This window comes from Rissa tridactyla, chromosome 9 (assembly GCF_028500815.1).
Source record: "Rissa tridactyla isolate bRisTri1 chromosome 9, bRisTri1.patW.cur.20221130, whole genome shotgun sequence".
NCBI lineage: Eukaryota > Metazoa > Chordata > Aves > Charadriiformes > Laridae > Rissa > Rissa tridactyla.
In genome coordinates, this window is record NC_071474.1 from 48,226,828 (window position 1) to 48,247,700 (window position 20,873).

Sequence of the window (20,873 nt, forward strand, 5' to 3'; positions counted from 1 at the left end):
AGAAGGTCTGTCCCACCTGAGTGGCTCTGGGTGCTTTTGCAAAGGTCTCCTCCATCGCTCTCCTCCCACACCTGGAAGGATGCATCTGTCATGGCCCACCCGAAGCCTTACTGGTGTGGAGAACACACCCATTTGATTTTTCCTATCCTTGATGCTGAAGGCACATGGCATGGGGAGAAATCACAACTCTAGTGTATGTGTCGCAGTCTCCCCATCCTCCAGGCTCCGTGGCCGTTGCGATGCTCTCCCTTCCGCATAGCTTCATTACTTTTTATATCAGAACTACTAATCTGCTTTTCCCCTTTTTTATTTCTTCCAGGGACTTGTTGTCTTCAAACAGTAACCAAAGGGGAAGGTGCTTCTGAGAACCATGATGTCCCTGGGTGTCAGTAAAGGTAATTCCTTTCCCCATCCCAAGCTGTTGGGGATCTGTCCCCTGTCACGGCTTTCCTTTGCTTTCTTTGCTCAGTTGCACCTGCTGTAATGTCTCTGCACAACTCCCCCAGTGCGCTGTGCCCAAGGGTAGAGGACACCTCTGCCTTGTCTGGGACCTGCTCCAACCTGCAGTTCCAAAATTATGTGCATTTGGCTATGATTTCGCTATCCATGAAGGTATGGAGAGCTGGAGAGTTTATAGCCTTGCTGAGGTTTCGAGATGAGCAAAAGTCTAATAAACTACCATATTATACTCTTTTTAAGACCCTCCTTAAAATTCTCTGTCTTTGAAATGTCTACTGAAAATACAGCAGCAATTAGCAGCCAGTGCAGCAGCAGAGCAGGATGATGTCCCTGTATCTCTGTCTACCCACACGCTCTGGTTTTCTCTTCTCGAGATAAAAACCAAAAGCCTGTTGGGCCGGAGACCACCCTGTGCAGTGTGCAATATCCATACAGTCATGAGAAGACTGCCTTTATTATTCCTAAACTCCTAATAATATCTTATTATCAGAGGAGTGTGAAAAAATCATACTGGGGCTACAAGTTGCTCTGAGTTGTCCCAGGAACATGCCCAAGCTGTACAATGCTGTGGCAGACTCTGAGTTTTAATTTTTAAGCAGCAGATGCTCGCAGGACCTTTAGATGTGAATAGATGGGATGATGCTTCCAAGTCCGTAGGTAACCTGAAAAAGTAACGTGGAGAGGAGTGGAAACACCTTATTCATTTTGTTTAGTGGCCAGCCCAGCCTAAAGGACATTAGGCAATAGATTTAATTTTCCATTTCAGTGCTAAGAAAAGCAGCCCATCCCTTTCCAGGTGCTCCCTATAAAGTGTTACTGCTGGTCCCTAAACTGCACCCTGACAGAGATGTGGCCCTGCATAACTGTGCCTTTTAACTGCTACTGCTAATTCCACGTGAGGAAGGACGTTCTCTTCATTGCTATAGCTGTGTTCTCCTTAGAGATGATCCAATGGGACCAGATGTTTAAAAAAAAAATAATAATTAAATCCTACCCCTACTACATAACATACTTGAAGTACATGACCGTGTGTCAGAGATTAATCAGTTTACTGCATGTCAGCTGCTCGGTGATAACTATTTCTGGGCAGCCTTCTAGCCCATCCTGAGCACAAGATATAGAGACTTAGCTGACCCTCCTTTCCTGGTAGCTAAATTGACTTATTTCATGGTTGCCACAAGCTAAGAGTGTGCAGGCAGGCAGATTCCTGGCGTGGATGATAAGAAGTTGTAAAGCTGCAATAACTTGTTGGTGTCTCTAAACCCCTGAGCTGTATTGCTCCAAGTGCAACGAGGAGAGCAGGCTCGATGTTTTCAGCCTTTACCGCTCCTTTCCAAAATGGCAAAAGGTAGAAGATAGTCAGAAATACATAGAAAAGGAGATTTCCTTATCTGGTCTTCATCTTACAATTTCCCTGTGGGAAAACAGCTATTTCCCTTGGAAGAAAATGCTGGATGGGGAATTTCCCAGTTAAAATGCCTTTTTAAAAAAAATAAAATCCAGCTGCAGTCAATTTGGTCCCGCAGGACTTTGGCACTCAAGGATGACTGAAGCTCTTCACATCAGTCACCTGCACATTCCCTTCCCTTGTGAGAGACTCTTCCCCTTCCCCAGCCTCCCGTCTCCTGCCCTGCCTGCTCCCAAGGATTTTGGCTTTAATAGTCCTCCCCATTAGCCTGTGCTTTTTTCACCCAATCTTTTTCCCACTGGGAGGATTTAGTGACTCCTAATCTGTGACCTTCTGCAATTTCTTACATCTGAGTTTTACGTTTTAATTGCCATTGCTGACTTTCTCAACAAGGGAATGTGGTTGTGGTTCATTGCCCAAACAGAGACAAGGGGCAGAATGAGGACGGTGGCAGAGTTGCTGTTGGACAGCAAAGGAGAGAGCGTACAGCGTAGGACACTTCCAGATCTGGGCCAGAACCACACTGTTAGGGAGACGTGGTTTGAGAATGTGTTTTTTGAGGCTGAACTTTGTAATGAAAATGTGGAAATGAGGAACCAAAGGACGCGTCTCCTTCAAGTCTGACAGGCCACCAGAGAAAGCTTACAGCTGGGTGTTTGCATTTGATGGCTTACCTCTAACCCCCGACTCTTGGCTCAGCTTCATACTCCAGACGTATCATCCTCTCCCACAAACGAAAAAAGCCTTATGCTGGAGCTGATGGGATGGGAAATGCCAGAGGAAACTCACTGCTTTGTAAGTAAGTGATTAGACCACACACTGAATGTCGTTGGTCTTCCTGAGAGAAAATGACTCATTAACGTTGGAGTCCTCTGAAAGGAGAGTAAAAGCCGTATGAATCCCTGTAGAGGAGGTGATGCTTCGGGGTAAATTGATCCTGAAGTTTGGATGACAGCTGCTTTCCCTCTTTCATCAGAAGTGTCAAAAGACTCATTCAGTGTTTGAATCTCTGACTGAAGAGACCTGTGCTCCCTGCTCTGAGATTAACCCCAGCTCACCTGCTGACACTCTGAATTCTTGCCCGTTCTCAGCCACCCTGCTCTCCCCTTCCCTCTGCCTCTCCTAGGACGTGTCATTCCACCCACGGATGAAGACCGCAGGAGAATCATTAAGCAGATGAAGGTTCGCACCACCCTGAAGGGAGATAAGAGCTGGATCCACCACCATAACTCAGACTCTGAGGATGAGAAGAAGAGCAGCCCGCTGTAAGTGTGACCACCAAGGAACGCTCCTCTTCTCCCTCCCCTTTCCCTCCTCAGCCCCCAGGAGTACTCTCTTGCAGAGGAAGCACACGTGGTGTTAGCGTGTTTTGGGGTCTCCATGATGCCACGCAGTGACACCACCAAGGGGAAGTGGGGCTCCTGCTTAATTTTGATAAATGCAGGCTGGGGAGAAGGTCTGAGAAATGGCCTTTCCTGGGAGCTGGGAGTCCAGCTGCACAGGCAGATTTGAAGTCTCAGGAGAACTCCAAAGTCTTTTGAAGGCAGACTGCGTTTTGCCGTCTCTGGAGTGACAAACAAAGGGACAGACATCGATGGGAGGGAACTTAAGGGATAAACCAGCCAGGTCTGCATCTCCCCCTGCAGCTCGCGGGGCTGTGTCGCACAGCCACCCCTGTACCAGGGAGCACCACAATCTGCACCAGCTTCTCGTTAATTAGAAACAAAACCAAGCCTAAATTGGTCTTCTCTTAGCAACTCCCTCTGAAAACATCACTGCTATGTTCAGCAAGGCAGCTCGGCAAGAGCAGCAGTTAATGATGTCATTGTGTTTTCTCTTTATGCAGGTCTGGACGGGCCGGTGGAGGATCCCCAGCCTCAACACCTACTGCTCCCCAGAGCGACAGGTAATTTTGGGGGCACATCCTGTTGCTTCCCTTCTGTGTTATCTCATGGGTTTGGTTCGTGCTTTCACTGGTTTTTCACAATGGTCTGCTCTTTCTTCACCTCCTCGAACCCACTCACTGCTTCGATGGTGTTGAAAAATGCCATCCTTGAGGAGAGCCTGCATTGTTCGGTGTAATGTCTTACAAATTGTCACCTCGTAGAGAGCGGGGCTTATCTCCTGCAAAGTCCAGGTGGATGAATGGATGGATTGATGTCTTTAATGCAGATGAATGGATGCCTTGAAGCCCACGATCCCACAAGATTACTGGTGCACATCAGCTCCTGTGCTGCTGCAACAACTGTATGCTCTAAGCCTGGGGGCTTCTCAGAGCAAGCGAAGCCCTGTGTAGGAGCTGAATTTGCTTCAGGGCAAGAGCACGAGGGCTCTTCAGGAACCCGGGAGTGTCCTAAAATATAAAACTGTTGGAAAGGGCTTAGACATATGAGAGAGCTCTTTGCTAGCTGCAGTGCCATTGCTGGGAGAGCATTGTCCTCTCCCTTTTTCTGTGCCAGCTCTTGTCATTTCTTGTTGCAATTAGACAGGATGGCTTCCCTGCCGTGCCCTACCTCTTTCTGCCACCCTCTGCAGCATAATGCTTTATCAGGCACAGGATAAATAAAACCAGGGACATTTGTGACATTGGAAATGTGGCATCTGAAGGGGCATCTTTGCACAAATGTGCAAGAGCCTAAAGCTGACAGAAGGTGAGTGACAGGGAATCCAGGATACTCAGGATCTCTTTATACTTCAAAGTGAGGACAGGCATTCATACGCTAAGCTGGACAACTTCTCAGCTTCCCTGTAGCTCGCTTTCAAAGCTGAGTGCTCAAGGAACAGCTCGGCAATGGGGCTGGGATGAGCTACACCCTGCTGGTGCCCGCTCTGAGGACACTGCGGAAGCAAGAGCCTGAGGCTGTGCTCAGCACTCATTGTCTTCCAGCTCATCCCATCCAAAGATCTCCAGCGCTAGGCTAAGCCTGCTGTGAGTTTGCGTTTCTGTGCCTGTGAAGGCAACTGGATAAATTTGAGCTTGGCAGCTGCCTCAAGCACATAGTGATGGGCAGCGTGAACCTGCCTTCCTGCGAAGCTCTGATCCCATGGCTGATCCTGCTTGGAGCAGGAGGTTAGACCTGAGACCTGCTGAGCTTTCTCACTGAATCATCTTGTGATCCTAAGGGCACTTGGACAGACAGGAAGGGGCAGGGGTGAAGGGAGCCTCTCTGAGCTCATCTGGTGGGAACCAGGTCCTTGAGGCCCATCCTGGTCCCGACCTTGCTCTCAGGAAGAAGATGTCTCTGAGACAGCTTGAATCAGGTTCCAGGGACACTTCCTCCTGCCCTGGGGCAAGGGGTCAGATCCCCACCTGATGGTATCCTTTTCCTTTCCCTCCAGGGGAGCCATGCCACACTCCCTTCCTCGGAATGGGCGCTCGGAGGAGTTAGAGTGAAGATAATGTTTTCCTGTGATAAAACAACCAGGATCTCTACCATATCTAATCTCCCCCCTCTGTGCTATCAATCTGTGCGCTTAATTTTGAGCCAGAAAGCACAGCTAATTTTAATTGGCTAACTCTAAAATTCACTCTTCTAAAATCTTTTATAGAGCTTGTTCTGCTGATTATTCATTTTTAAAGAATCCCTCCAACGTTAATTTTGGTGCAGCAGCTGAGGTTTCACTCCAGGCCCATTTAGCCAGATTTTTGGCTTGACAGCCACGTAGACGTTTCCCTTTAATGCTGCTGCTGCTGTTGTTTTTCCCCATGTTTCTTAATTCACTAATGTCTGTTCTTTGCACAGGTCTTCTCCCTCCAAGCCTCCATCCGGTTACCTCATCAGGTTGGTATGGAGTGGTGTATATTTGGGCTGTAGGGGAAGGAGAACTAGGTCAGGAGCAACAAGCATGAAAGATATTACTATCTCTTGGGTTCTCTTATTAGTTAGGAACATTACAATGCTCAGGGAGTACCTTGGTGAAGAGATAGTCCTGAGTATTTCGTTTAACAGGTAGTTTGAGAGTGATGTTAACAAAAATTCAGGTCTCCTCTATACGATACAGTGATCACACATGGAAGGGTTGTCGTGCTATGAAAACGTTCCACCATCCCTGTGATCAGCACAGCACCAGTGGTGGGGCTTGTGTGCTTCAGCTCCCTCTGACACGTGGGATGTTGCCCACGGGGACTCTGATGCCGCCGTAATCCTAAGCAGGTTGGCAAGCCCTGTGATACCGTACCCATGCCTCTGTGCGAGCTGATTTTACCGTGTTGTCTAAGGCCAGGGAGTAGGAAAACGGGATTTTTCTCGGGGTGACTCTTTCCAGGAAGCACCTGCTAATTCTCGGTGTCTTGAGCCAGCACCTTCCTTCCGACAGGACACACAAACACTGTGTACCCAAAGGGTGGCTGCAAGTCTCTTAATTTTAGTTCCAAAATCTGTCCTGCAAAAAATTTAACATGTCTCTCTTCTCCTCAGAGGGGTGTTCACGAAAACCATCGATAAGACTTCTTCCACACCAGATTCTTCATCTTCTAAAGAAGCACAAAAAAGGTCTGTGTGTGTCTTCCTCTTCTTCATGAAAATGAGCTTTTAAATATTGTATATATTTCTAGTCATTCTTTTATTTTGGCCAGTGCTTGCGGGCTTCCACTGAGCTCCGCTAAATCCCTATGTAATGCTGGAAGCTGTGGCTGTTCGTTTAACAGCTCTGCTCAGCAGACATGGGGAAAAGACAAGGCATCAAACTCCATGTTTTCCTCACCAGAGCACGTGATGGCAGCTGTCTGTGAAAGTACTCATGGATTTGGCTTTAATTTGGCAAATAGTTTTGAGTGGGGGACAAATCATAGGGAATCCTTGCAAAGCTGTAACACCTCACTTTGGTGGTTTTAATGTGGGGTTTGGTGGGATTTTTTGGAACCTGTCTTGTGAGAGGCGCTTAATTCTATTAAAAAAGATCTAAGCATGTCTCTGATCTAAGCAGATGCTTTATTGCACCTCAAGTGAAACTTTTTGAAATCCCATTTCCCCCCCTGTTTTGATTTATCTGGGGAGATGGATGATGCCACAACGTGTCTTCTTCCTTCTTGCTGGCTGATCCTGGGACGGAGTAGCACCGTCCCACAGAGGGCTGTGCCCATACCGGCTCTGACATCTCACAGTGGCAAAGCACTGGGGAAGCAAAGCAGACCTCGAATCCCAGTCCAAGGCTGTGAAAAGGCAGCAAATGCTGTGTTTTGATTAAATAGCATTCCCTATTTTCCCCCATCTCCTTGGGAAGTAGGTGGTGAAGGGTGAGGGCTTGGGAGGGTCGTGTTAACAGCTGTGATTTGTGTCATCTGCAGCACTGCCCCAAAGGGACACAGCCCGTGCCGTTCTTCCTCTGGCTACAGGATGACCACTGAGGATTACAAGAAACTGTGAGTGCTGCAAAGGGCAGCAGCGCTTCCTGTCTGTGCATGGGCGCAGCAGCACCTTGAGCCTCAGTGATGAAGCCACCTGCACACAGGTGCCTGGCCAGGCATGGCTTCATCAGCTCAGCGCTGCAGAGCTTTCACTGGAAACTGAAGCAGTTCCCGGTGCTACCTCCAGGCCTGTGGGGGCCATAAGGTGTTCATTGAACTGGTAATGGCCTTCGTATGGAGTGAATTTTATCACTTCGTAGTAATTAAGGCAGAAACTGGAGGATGCAGCCTGGGGACTTGGTTTACAGCATTGCTGGCCTTTCTCAAACCAGGAGAAAGGAGGGACCTTGTGGCAGAACAGCACCGCTGACATTTCCTACGCAGCTTTTCGTGTCAAAGGCTGTGGCTTTAATCTGAAATGCAGCCGAGCATTTATCATGAACCAGCCTCTAGGCTTAATCCCTATACTAAGAAAACAAAATCCCATGGGGACACGTATATCCCAATGCACATGAAAAATACAAGCGTCTTCCACACTTGTGTGCACCACTTCTAGGGTCCGAACCTGTTTCCACACACCCTGCCCTTGGATTTACCTTGGACTTTGCTTGTGCTGCCTCTGCAACAGTCTACGGAGGCCGTTCCCTCACGCTGGCTCTCCTCTTCCCTTTCTATTTCAGAGCTCCGTATAACGTCAAGCAGAAATCAGTGGACTTGGATGAGGAGGACGTGCCTTTTACTCCAGATGAACATAAAAAGAGGTATGCCCTCCAGGTAACCACCTTTTCCTTGCAGGGGCAGTGACAAGTGGACTGACTTCAGTTTAACTGTTCATTACTGGGAGGGTCAGTTCGATGATGATTACAGCTGAGCCATTAGGCCTGACTGAAACAAAGTAATAATAAGCAGATATTTCTACACAGAGCGTGTCTATACCCACAGGCGAGTGCGCTCCCAACAAAGTATAATTAAAAGCCTGACGTGATTCAACCTGACAGCATACCCCAATTAATTTGGCAGCTGGAAATGGGTTGTGGAATCCATCAGCCGCGTAGTGTCTATGTGAAAAGATAGAGACGTACAAATAGCCTGGCAGTAGAGGGAGGAGCCCACCTCCCACAGCCTACGTGTGCGTCTTTGCGTCTGGACCACTTGGGGACTTGCATCTAGGTCCAGATGCAGACGGGCCCGTCATTCTCATACCAGGAGTAGAATGTGGTAGATCTGCCTCTGGTGCAGCCAGCGTCCTTGTTGCTTTCAGTCGAGTTTCTGAGGATACTTTTCCTCAGATACAAGACTTTTACAAATGAAAACCTGGTAATTTGCCCACTGGGGACAAACTGATAAAAGCCCTCTCAGAGATCTGTGCTCATCCCTTGGTACCTCTGGCGGTACTGATGTCTGTACAGACACGAGCAGTCCATGTAGCAAGTCAGCCACAAAGCCTGTGTCCCGTTTCTTTGTCCCACGGTATGCAATATTGCAACAGTCCAGGCCTCGAAAAGGGAAACTCCCTCTGCCCTCCTGGAAGAGGAAGTATTTTCTTTTTCGCCTGATGCTTTACATCCATGTGAAAGCGCTGTGGCCCAGCATGAATGACACTAAAGAAAAAGATGTCATTAGTCCTCTTAGCTCTGGCTGGATTTCTGCTCTGCAGAGCATGGCAGCTCTGTCAGGGCTAGCACTAGCCTCCACTGGGTGGCTCACCTATTGCCTCTTTGAGGCTACACCCAGCAGCCACTAACAGCGTGAGCAGAATGTGACCCCTTCCCTCCCTTCCAGGACAGAGGCGGCCAACAGCGTCCTGAGACGCACTGCCAGCAGGGAACGTGCCTATGTCCTCTCAGCGGCCAAGAAAAGCAACGGGTGAGTCTTCAGTGTGCAAGCGTGGGGCAGGAGACGGGGAAGAGGCTGTGGAAGGTGGTCTCACAGGGATGGTGGCCTGACCCAAGATGCTCTGGAGGCGATGGGTACCTTTCCAGTGAGTGGAGAAGACTTAGCTGCAGTCTCTCTAGAAGTGACAAGGATATCCGCAGGTTTCTGCGGAATTGGAGAAATCCTCCAGGAGTGTTGGGAAGTCTTCCTTATGGAGAGGGATGAAATTTGAGGAAGAGAAAAACCATGATAATCCCTAATTCCGTGGGGCCCACAATCAAGACTTCAGCTTTCAGACTCAGTTGTTAATACCGCTCTCTCCAGTTTTGTTGCACGTAAGGGGAAAATCAGAACAACTATAAACTGCATCCAATATGGATCAGCTTTTTGTGACAGAGTGTTCGAACAATAGCTAGATTTACAAAATCCTGATCTTAGTTGCAGCTTCAAATTAGTTCTGTGGGGAAAAGGAACCTAACCAGTAATGTATGGATATGTAACAGGAATGTGAAGGATGTGTGGGAGCTACTGGTGTTCAAGGCTCTATTGTCCATTTCTTTCCTGGGAGGGGAAAAAAAAGCAGATTTCCAAGGTCTCTGATCTCCCAGGAGCCATGGTAGTGACTTTTTTGCAGCTCACTTTCACTAGAAATCTTTTTCCTTTTGACATAACTCAGGGTGACACATGAGGCACCAGGAGGTTGCTGGTGTGGGAGGAAGCAGGGAGGGGATGCGCCAGCAGCACTCAGCTGTGCCCGGAGTGAGAGAAATGCTTGGGCAGGATTTGTAAGGATGTTCGGGGTGTTTGCAGTGGCTGCTGGTTCCTCTGGTGCCCTGAGTGTCGTGTGGTGCGGAGGGAGGCGGGTTTGCATGCAGGAAGAAAAACAGCCATCAGGAAGGTATAAAATTCAAAAGGCCCTTTGGGGAAGCTTCTTTATTTCACGTGTTCTAACTAGCTGCTCTCCCTATTTATATTTCCTCTGCTCTGTAATTTGCACAGGTTTAACACACCCGGTCACTGCCAGCTCTGCCCAAATGGTGTTACGTGACCCCTTAATGCCTTGCACCATAGGGGTCAATTACGGGTCAGGGAGCTGCCCCTGCCCAAGGTGTGTCTTTACCTCCGACCTTCTAACTGTTGCCTTTATGCTTCCTTTACAGCAGCCCAACACAAGAATTTCCACCCTTGTTTGCCAAGAGGTAGGTCACTGGCCCTTGGGAAGTACTGCTGGGGTTGTGCGTGTGTCTACTGCACCAGGGCTGCCGTTAAATGCTGGGACAACAGATCCCCGGGTGGTTCAAAGCAGAGGAGGGACACTGCCCTTAAAGGGATGCTCTGGGTTGAACCACGCTGGCTTTTGAGAGCCCACAGGGTTGTAAACACCGAGAATACAGTACTGATGCTGCTTTGGGTTATGGGCAACCCGAAACAAGGAGAGACTTGTTCACTGCCTTTCTTCTTCCAGGGAAGGCTGATTCCAACCAGCAGGGTGAATACGCTTTAGGCATTTAACTTCGAAAGCAGTCGATATGATAGGGAAATGATGCCTAGGGCACTCTCTGGAATGTAAACATTCAGCTGATGGTATTTGTAAAGCAATTGTGACAGCGAAATGCCACTGATTTTGGCTCAAGATCTCACTTCATTCAGCCAGTTGAGATTCTCGCCAGTAGCAGAGCACAGGGAGCAGGAGGAGCAGGAAAAATCTGTCTCTAGGGGAAACAGGGAAAACATGGCTTAAGGGAAAACCAGAATAAACTGCCTGGATTAGCTAGCAGTGGGGAATGGGAAACAGTGATACTTGTCTCTCTTTTTGCCTTTTGAAAGAATTGAGATAGAAGAGGAGGAAGGACAGCAGAGGAGGAGTGCAACTGTGTCTGGTTCATGCAGGTTTACACCGGATGACAAAAGGTATTTACCTCCTCCTGGAGTAGTGTGTTGATGGTCTCTGATTTTTAGGGCACACTGATTTGCTGTCTTTGCAGACAACTGCATTTATCTGCAAGGTAGCAGCTATCTGAACACTAGAGAGGAAGGTTTTTCAAAAGAGACTTCTCAGAAAATCCTGATTGCCCCTTTCATGCAAAAAGGGAAAGATCCAAAATGAAAAGTGAGGTCAGCTAACTGGGCGAAGCAAATGGGCAGGGATGGGGACAGGGTCAGAGTGTCATCGTGTACTCAACTGACAGCCCTGGAGGGCGACAAACTGCGTTTAACTACAGGCCACCTCTCATGTGAGATGTGCAGTGTAAACCTGCTGCTGAGCCCCGCTCCTGATCACGGTCCGCAGCCCAGTCAGTCCTGTCTTCACACGGTGCTCGTTTGCCACAGGAATGGGCCTGGCGGCACTTCTGGAAAGCCAGCTCACAGGAGGAGCTGGAGCAGGTAGAGGTGAGCTCACCTACCCATCAAGCAGCCATCAGATAGTAATGATCTTCTTTTACTAGCGAACTTGGCCGCCTGAACCGACCCCATCACCTAGACATGAAATACTCAATATCTCATTATTTCCAGTCCCCTGAGCCAGCTCTCTGCTTTTGTTAGGCTTTAGGTTTAATTATTCTACCGTGATAGCAACAGATAGGTGTGACCGGGGAGGTTTGAGAGGTTCATTATCTTTAAATTGATCTTTGCTTTGATGGGAGGAAATGTTAGCCTTGTGGCAAGCCCCCAGCCCCCTTCACGGGCTGCTGCGAAGCCCAAGTATAGGCAGAGCCGTGGTGGACAGGCTGGAGCGTTCCTGCTGTGATCTGTGACACCGGGGGACAGGCTGTCTCTGGTGTAAAGGGGCAGCGGTGACACCCTCCCCTACTCTGCACATGTGGTGTGGGGCTGAGTGAGACCAGTACACGGAAATGTTTGGCTCAAATGGAGGTCTTTGCCCTAGGAGGGAGAATCCTTCTCTGTTTTCAAGCAGATTCATTTAATTTGGGATCCAACTCTCTCTTCTTGCTCTGAGGGATGGCTGGATGCCAGGCAGCAGTGTTATTAGCTTCTCTGCCACTCTGGTCCTTACTGAGCCCAGCAGGGAGTCCAATAGATGAGGCCTTTCAGCCCGAAATGCTTTATTTTCAGGATGAAGGAGCTGCCTCATGAATTTTGGTAGCAATTTTGTACCATTGTGGTGCAGGTTTGAGGCAGGGCTGGGAAGCAGTCACCCTCCTTTCCTCACGTATTGCACAAGTGCATGTAGTGAAATCAATTTGTGAATGCACTGAGCTCTAATCTCTACATTTGGAGAAGCTGATTTTTAGTGCAAACTCAGACATTAGGGATAGAAACAGCTCTAGCTGTGCTAAATAGCAAAAGCCAGTTTCTAAAGACTGAGTATTCAGCAGAAAGGCAGACAGGAGTCACATCGGTGCAGCGGTGCGTAGGGACAACTGCGTGTGTGCGTCCCTGCACGGCAGGGTTTGGCCTCACTGCCCGGAAAGCAGAGACGAGAGCTGTGGGCAGCAAGTGGGATGTGTCCTCCCACAGGAGAAGGCACCTAAAAATTTGTCTTTAATTCTTCATTACTTGGTTATTTTTTGTCAGTACCAATGGGCTAAGAAAAACCACCGCTGGGTCTTCCTGGACTGAGCCAAAGACAACAGCAGTGTCTCCCTCCAGGTACGTGTTACGGCATAGCCGGGATGTCTTGGGCATCTTTTGCGGCTGTATCAGCCCGCATGGAGCTGTAGGTCAGAGATTTCTGTGGGGTCCCCTCTGGGAGGTGAAATGAAGCAAATTTGTCAGCCCTGTCCATGGGAGACTTTTCTTAGATGTAGGCAGCTGTTTTAAAAAAGGTTTTATGTCTGAAATCCGTGTCATGTCCTGCAAAGATCTGGCAACATCCTGGCAGAAGCGCTCAAAACCTGAAAGGGAAAAACCCAAGCGTGCTGAACTCTTTCTCACCAAATACGTGTAGGCGAATAATTTCCAGTTGCTTTCAACTTTGGCTGTCTGATCGAATTCATGACTATAGTATAAAAAAATGCTGAAATGGTTTTCTGCAGCACTGCAAACAGCACTTTGGTTACTGACCTTGTTCTGTTATTTTTATTCTTTGTGTATCATTGGCAGAGGTAGATATTCCTGGCAGTATCAGTGTTTTTAATTTAAAAATTGCTTCCGATAAGATGACTTTGTAAGTTAATATATTGAAAACGGTGATGTTTGTTTTCCATTTTATTTATTCACGGAAAGGAACATTTCAATGCAGGAAAATTCTGGCCAGCTGCAGTGGGGGGCTGGTTTGTTCAGGAATGACAGCTTTTTTCTTTGCCTTCTCTTGCAGCCCTGAAATAGGCACTAAGAGCCAAACAACTGCATCCTTGAGTGAAACTTCAGAGAGATTCTCCGCTTCTGCTGAAACCAGGTACATCTGTTGGCCCTGCGTCATCCTGAAGCTCCACTAAGGATAGCAAGGGTCGTGCTGCACCGCAGAGTTTGGCTCTGCTTGGTGGTCTTTTCCCAGGTACACAGGATTGTTCTGGGCACAGTGCAGTCATGGAACAATAAATACTGTAGCACAGGGAATCTAAGAAAGCAGCACTTTACAAAAGCATTAGCAATCTGGGAGGAAATATACCCAGATGGAAGCTGTGGGCCTCCCACAGCTTAAACATTACTCAGTTCTTTCTGAGGAGAATATGAGCCCAAAAACTGCAGACCTTTCTATCTCTTCAACTGATCAGACTGTCATTTTGAAGCAATCCCTGCACTGTACGTAGCACGCTTCCAGCAAGCACCTTGCTGTCCCCTTCCTATGCCTCCCATTGTGTTCCCTCATCTCCCTGCCTGATCGTTCTTGCTGTTTTGCTTGCAGAAATGGTGAAAACAGACAGGCCCCTAATGGGAAATCCTCATCTGAAACTGTGTCACAGCATGGGTACAGGTAAGAAGTTGAGAAAGACTGATCTGTGCTGCTGAACATAAGGCGTAACCCTGCTTGGCGCTCAGAAATAGCGTCTACCTGCTCGTGGTCTCAGACAGATGGGATCTCTCCAGTCATGGTCCTGGGCTGCTCTCCAAGAGCATCAGCTGCTGGCCTGGCTGCAACTCCTCAGTTTTCTCTACTCTTCCTTCTCCTCCCTCAAGGATTCTCCTCTTTGGCTCAATCCCTAGAGCCTACTTCATGCATTTTTATTTTCTTTTTACTGCTCCAGTTGCCCTCTTACTGCCGTTCCCTGGGGAGCTTCTTCCACCTACAAGGGATGTGTTTAACCTCAGTTGCTGGTGGCTCCTGCTAACATTGGTTCTGGTCCTCTGCACCCTGTAGAAAGTCTGAAGGGGTGGCTGAACAACGGGAAGGTGTAAAAAGCTCTGTTGTATGGAGGAAAACCTAAGGAAAAACGAACTGATTGGGAACCTAAAGGCATGGGTACAGGTGCTGTGCCTTTCGCTTTGTGGTGCTTAAGCAGCTGTAAAAGGCTTGGACTCACCAAATGAGTTTCTGTAGAATACACAGTTAATTGCAACACACCTCTGTCAGTGAAGATAAAGCTAGAAATGTTCCCAACTGATCTCTCAGGCTGAAGCAAAGGCTAGAGTGCTTGAGAAAAGGTGGAGGCTGGGCTGTTGTCATGGTCATTCAACTGAGGCCCAGAAATAAATCCTTGTATGCCATCGCAGGGCCAGCCTGATTACAACACACTCATTGTGCTGGGGGTCAGCTGGGTCACGTAGCTGCTCTTAATTGTGAGCCAGTCTCCCAGAGAAATTAGAGGCTGCCTCATTACTTAAGCCCCCTAAAAATGGAGAGAGAGTAATTGGCAGCGAAGGAAGGAGACAGACGCGCAGCTTGACAGGTCTGAGAGGGTGGAAGACGGGTGTAGGGTCCAGCTGGTGGACCTGTAGGAAGACCTTTCTGGCCCGTGAGCAGAGAGTGAACAACTGTTGTACGGTCCGTACGCTCACCCGAGCAAAGGGGTCAGCAGCACCTCGCTGCAGGGAGCAGCACATCTCTCCAAGTCACCCCCAAACTGCACTCAGAAGGTTGGCCCTTCCTATCCCGACCTATTGAGTTAGCCCCGTTTTGTGCTCCTCCCAACTAGATGTCAGCAGACTCTTGTGGGATGATACAATATAAGTGCTCTCAGGTCATATCTCACTGGCATTTTCCTTTTTCTAGTGACAAACCTCTTAAGGAAAAGTCTAAGCCATTCCCATGGGATGAACGGGCCTCCAGTGCAACCGCAGTTTCCACGAACGGAAGGTAGAGTTAGTGTGAAATCCCTTTATTGACTGGAGCATTGTGCGAATCATAAACTGCTGCTCTTGAGCTGTCTGGAAACTCTGAATGGATATTTACTGGTGGAAGAACACAGTTCAATCTGTGCTTTGCAGAACTGCAGCAGTTTCTCTAAAACTTTATTTAAGAAGGGGGGAAAAAAGAAAATGCTGCCCTCTTCAATAAAATTGTTTGATATCTTATTCCAGTTTTTTTTCTTTAGTTTATCTGATACAAAAAAATAATCACTTTTGTGGGTCACTTCCACATTTTCTGGATTTATTCCCAAATGTAAACCAATTCTGGAACGTAATTTTATTTTTTTTTTTACAGTATAGAGAGGTTCACACTCAATGTATCTCTAGGCCTCCCCCTATCTATTTACTTTTGCAACAAGAGACCCCCTAAATAAAACCCAAAATCCAAACCAAACCTCAAACACAAAAGGAAATTGCACATCCTGTAAACTGTCTGGCAAACCAAAAGGTTCGGTGAGGAGGAAAAGTTGTGTCCTGACTCTAAGGATTGTGGAAAGTAGTTAAAGATCCCATAATCGCAGGCAGTACAGTGTAGCTGAGCTGGCTGTTGTCTCCAGATGCCCAAGTGAAATCCCCCATCACCACTCTCCTTGTCCTCTGTGTGTATGAGCATCGCCCAGGCAGTTTGCGCCCGCACTGGAAAAAAATTAGAGATTCATATGCCAAGAAAGGTTGCAGACTGTGAAGAGCAGCGGCTGTGCATCTGTCCTGCCCGAGAAAGTGGAAGTGAGGGAGGAAAGGCTTTGCCCGTGTGGGATGCAAGAGGAGAAGTTCAGTGAGAGCTGCTCACCCGTGTGCTGTTCACTGCCCACAGCCCGCGAACAAGAAAATAAACGTACAGTTTTGGATCAGACACCTGAAGTTCCCCATTTTGTCAGCTCCCCTGAGACAAGCCAGAGGATGTCAGGGACGTTCCTTCCCTTCTGTGCGTGCAGATGGAGGTGCCTGTGGTGCAGCTGGGGCTGTAGGTGTCCCACTGGTTTTGGAAGAGTCCTGGCTTCAGTTTCCAGATGACTCCATACCACTGACATCTGTCATGTGTTGACGAGGTTCAGAGTTACTAAACGCTCTTTTGTACTTCATATGCACTGAGTTTCCCCAAAGTTTCTTGCCATTTTACCTGTAGAGATATATCGAGGAACATCTCTGGGAAGTTTCCTCCTCTTTCTTTTATTAAAGGCGTAAGAAAAAAACTGTAGAACATTATCCAAACCAAAGATGCTTTCTAAAGTTGGCTTCTCTCCTTTTCAGTTATCCTGAACACACAGAAACCAACAATGGATTTTACTCACCAAAGTAAGTGTAAACCTATTAACAGTGTAAAACTCACTTTTTCTTCTTTATTTTAGAGTGAGAGGGGTCTTTTCCTGACCTAGGTCTGCGCTAACGAATGTGTTCTGGGAGCAGCACTTGCAAAGGGGCGTGGACCTGATCCACCATCTCAGAATGGACTGAGATCTTTCAGCTTCTTTCCTTGCACTAGCGGGAGTTGGTTGGATTTATGTCTCTGCCCTTTCAGGGCTGTTGCAGGAAATTTTCGGAGCTAAGCAGGAAAGAGGAAAAGATGTTCTATTTTAGACAGGAACATTTCATGTTTGATATTTTAGCTTCTTGCTCTGTTCTCCAACTTGCGAAGCTTCCTTCTGACCCACGAATCTCCCTCTCTTACCAGGTCCGACTCTGGGAACAGGGACAGACCTGCGGATGCTACGGTCGAGCTGCACCGTCAGTACGAGACCTCGCACTCCCTGGATGATGCCAAGTCGGAACCTGCAAGGTCAGGGCAGATGTGGGGGACGAATAAGTAACTCGTGCAGAGTAGAGTTGGAAGCAGAATGCAAATTGGGCAACAAAGGAAGGGCAGCCAGAAAATCCCAGTCTAAACAGTGGGCACAGCTTTCTTTCTGTTCACTGTTACACATCAACTTCTTTCTACAGAAGCAGCCTGGGAGCAGATACAGCAGCTTTATCATTGCTTTTAACATTGATCTCAAAAGCGTCTCCATTCCACGTGCTTTTTAGAGCGTGCTTGTTCCCTTGACAGTGTCAGAGGCGCAGAGTCAGGAAAGAATTGCTTCTGCTGACAGCAAACACACTAATCTTCATGAAGCTGCTTTCTCCACTTACTTTAGTCCATTATTTTGGGACTTGACTCCATGTGTTGGCTTACCAAAGGGCTTGAGGTGAGCAAATGATGTCTTCAGACCTCCTAACTGAGGTGAGGAGGATCACAGGGTTCCCAGTAGGATGGTATAAATCCCAAGACCTGGAGCTGCTGCTGGTAATGTAGGAATGTCTTCCCCAAAATTATTCATATTGTACTTTGTCCCAAGTGCGTGATCCCGTGACAGGTCAGGAAAGTCTTGTATCCAGCCAAGTCGCGTGTGAACTAAGGCCAAGTAACTGCATTAGTTCCACTAACAGCCTCTGTTCTTCTTGATTAGAGATACTGAAAATGTTTTATTTTTCTGAAGGAAAATCAGTTCTCTGAGAAAATTACTTTCTGCTTTCTGGTCTCATATAAAGTGCAGTGTTGTTATTTCATACAAGTCCCCCTTGAAGCCTTTGGCAAGCTATCAAGCTGTAGATTCCTTCCTTTTTTGACAGGTCTGTTGTGCAGTCTGATGCCCCTTTTCCTCCTGCTGAGAGAGCCCCTGCGCACCTAGAGGACACAGAATGTTCCTTTAAAAAGTAAGAGTGGGGTAAATTTAGTGGGTGTATGAATAATACTGAGGATTAGGGGAAATCTGAATGGACAGGCATAGAAAGAGGCTTCTTTTCACAGCTTTTGTCACAAGGATGAAGGCAACCGTGCCGAGGTTTAAAGCACAGCTTACAAAATAAACCACAAGGCTTACGTAGTATCCCTTCTCCATCTTCTTTGATATGAGCCAAGCACCCCAGCTGTTCTTCTGCCCTTGGTGCTTGTGTGCTTGGTGGATTTCAGTCACTACCTGTCACTTGCTGATAATCAGTGAAATGCTACAGTGATGCTGGAGAGGCAGCAAGGGAGCTGAAAGGCAGCTGAAATACACTGAAATGCAACTGTAGGCTAAATATGGTCCCTCGAGAAAAATCCTGGTGCAGGCCAGTGAACGGTACAGATTGACACAAGCCTCGCCTGAGGAGGAGATAGTGTTCACTAGTGCAAGGATTCACGTGCCAGTTGTTAAAGATGTAATGGGCCTTTCTTTGATTATCAGATCTGTTCTGGGCTACGAGGAGAGAAGCAGCACCCAAGAGGGCAGACACACGAGTGCTGAGGTCCCAGCATACAGCAAGCCTTACTGGAATGACACGACGTAAGGACCTGGGGTGCTAACCCCATGTTTGCTAATATGTTCTTACTCATTGTTGAAAGCCTTGGAAATACTGATTGCTCAGGAAATATCGAGCACAAGAACAGCAGCATAATAAGGGCCATTTGTCCAAGCAGCTCTAAACTGCTCCTCTCTCCAGCATCCACTGAAGTAGCAAATTTCCTACCGTGTTCACTGAAGACTAACCACACAGCAAATGCGTTTAACGTTTCTCAATTTCTTCCCAGCAGCCCCTCACCTTGCTGCATGTGGCACAGTTCAGCTCTGACCTCCCTTCGGCTCCACCTGGCCTGTTCTTATGAGCCTGGACAGAGATGTCTGCCGTGTCCTGTACCGGTCCTGGGGTGGGATATGAGCACGCATCACCCCCTTCTTCTCCCTGGCCTTCTGCAGGGAGAAGCCCAAGGCACGGAGCCAGATGTGAGCTGGGGCTGCAGAGCAATTGGGGCGCACTCCTGGTGTCCCTCTGCATGGACTGGTGCAGCTTTTGAGTACTTTGGATTTGGCACCCTAGTGCCGGGATGGCAGAGGTCTCTCAAAACTCACAGGAAAATCAGCCAAACTATCATCATCATCATCATCATCATCACTTTTACAGCACCGTATGCCCTAAATCCTTAGCGGAGGCAGTCACGGTGCTGCCCTGGAGGGGTTCCTGTCCCACTAGACCAGCAAACAGAAACCCAATGAGCTAAAAAGTGTTTTGCCAAAGGACTGGCAGTGAGGGAGGAGTCACTTGACTCCCCCACCAGGAGTCTGCTGAGGAAAGGTTTTGCTCTGCAGTAGTCGTTCAGACTCCCTCTATTGCCACAGGTGACAGAAAAAAAGATCCTTCTGGAAATGCTGAATACTTTATCCCTCCCCGCTTTTAGACACCTCCTGTGAGTGCCTGCGTCAGATGCCAGCTGTACTGGATGGCTGAACTGCATCCTGAATTAGCAGCAGGACTAGGAATAGGCCACGTTTCTCCCCAGTCCAACATTCCTTGGACATCCATGTCTTTACCGTCCTTCCTTGCTGGCATGACTGAGGTCAGGTTTCCTTGGCTAATACTCCTTGTCTGGAACAGTATTGTCAGGCAGAAAGTTCCCGATGGCCCTTCCTGCTCCAGGGGAAAAGGCAGAGCTGAACGGAGCTGTTGGGTGTCGAGTCTCATAAAGCACAGTTCCAACACAGCCATTTTCCAAGCGATTCCCTCAGAGTCCATCTCCATACTTAGCATGCTGGAATGGCTCCTTCTCCAGTAGGTCCAACTCTTCTCTGAGAGCAGCAGCGTCATTACTCCAAAGGTCCAGCGCAAAGTCAACGTGTGTCCTGAGAAATGGGAGTTTGAGATAAAGGCAAGGGGCGATGAAGCTGTGGTGAGCGGTATCGTTGGATTCAGTAAATGAGTGAGTCTGGCTACAAAAAAACCTTCAGAATATTGGACAGGGAGGAACATTTCAAATTCAGCTTCAGGTATTATCAGCCAGTGTATCAGGTGTGATGACTGTCCTGGCATACACATCTGGATGTGCGATACAGCCACAATAAATAATCCAGTACCCTGCAGGTCTACTTTCATGCTGGAAAGAAACATGTTTGTCTAGAGAAAACATAGTTTGGACTGTTTTTTTGAAGCACGAATATCAGCGTGTGAAAATGTTGCTGCTTGACCCATCCATCGAATTCCAAGCAGCGAAGCGGTGCTCTGTGCCGTGCTGAAGTCAGTGCTTCATTGTGCTGGTGACAGCGTCGCCCTCGGAATAGCCTCCACCAAAGCCTTTGACTTTCTTTATTCTCAGTGTGCGTTGAACCGAGCTTTCAGGTGTTTGTGTCCGGCAGCCACGAGTGGGGTTTCTTTTCCTTTGCCAGGTCTTCCCAAGATTTCAAAGAGGGGAACACCCCTAGAGAAAAGGGTCACGAGAGCACACGGGCCTTGGATGACTATAAACCAGAGCTGATCCAAGAAGGGTAAGTGGTCGGTAGGACTCACCCACAGTATCTATTCACTTCAGAATTCTTCATGTCTTACTCTGTTCCCAGCGTGACTGAGACCACAGAACAGCTCCTCTGCTTTGCAGCCAGGAGAGGGGACTTTATTATGGCACGTTACAGCAGGCAGTTTCCCCCGTACTGATGGGAAAAGCCAGTTGGATGAGATTTACTCCCCCAGTGTGTGAAGTCCAAGAGGCAGTTTCTGCACTGACAGCATGTGACATAAGTCCTTTGG

The 20,873-nt window shown here is 48.0% G+C and overlaps 1 protein-coding gene across 15 annotated transcripts in view; it reads left to right on the forward strand.

The window, feature by feature from the left end:
• ZNF185 (zinc finger protein 185 with LIM domain) overlaps positions 1-20,873 on the forward strand; it is a 49,511-nt gene that overhangs the window by 14,025 nt on the left and 14,613 nt on the right. For 9 of the 15 annotated variants that reach the window (XM_054215512.1, XM_054215513.1, XM_054215516.1 and 6 more), the window contains 19 exons: positions 320-395; positions 2,994-3,132; positions 3,714-3,773; positions 5,611-5,649; positions 6,286-6,360; positions 7,155-7,229; positions 7,895-7,975; positions 8,997-9,080; positions 10,250-10,288; positions 10,917-11,000; positions 12,627-12,701; positions 13,369-13,449; positions 13,900-13,968; positions 15,205-15,288; positions 16,593-16,637; positions 17,014-17,118; positions 17,949-18,032; positions 18,545-18,643; positions 20,516-20,614. In XM_054215512.1, coding sequence (XP_054071487.1) covers positions 371-395; positions 2,994-3,132; positions 3,714-3,773; positions 5,611-5,649; positions 6,286-6,360; positions 7,155-7,229; positions 7,895-7,975; positions 8,997-9,080; positions 10,250-10,288; positions 10,917-11,000; positions 12,627-12,701; positions 13,369-13,449; positions 13,900-13,968; positions 15,205-15,288; positions 16,593-16,637; positions 17,014-17,118; positions 17,949-18,032; positions 18,545-18,643; positions 20,516-20,614 — 1,442 coding nt within the window. In that variant the 5' untranslated portion in view covers positions 320-370. Of the gene's footprint in view, positions 1-319; positions 396-2,395; positions 2,663-2,993; positions 3,133-3,713; positions 3,774-5,610; positions 5,650-6,285; positions 6,361-7,154; positions 7,230-7,894; positions 7,976-8,996; positions 9,081-10,249; positions 10,289-10,916; positions 11,001-12,626; positions 12,702-13,368; positions 13,450-13,899; positions 13,969-15,204; positions 15,289-16,592; positions 16,638-17,013; positions 17,119-17,948; positions 18,033-18,544; positions 18,644-20,515; positions 20,615-20,873 lie in introns of those variants that run through there. The other 6 variants (XM_054215517.1, XM_054215520.1, XM_054215518.1 and 3 more) reach the window with 6 other exon arrangements.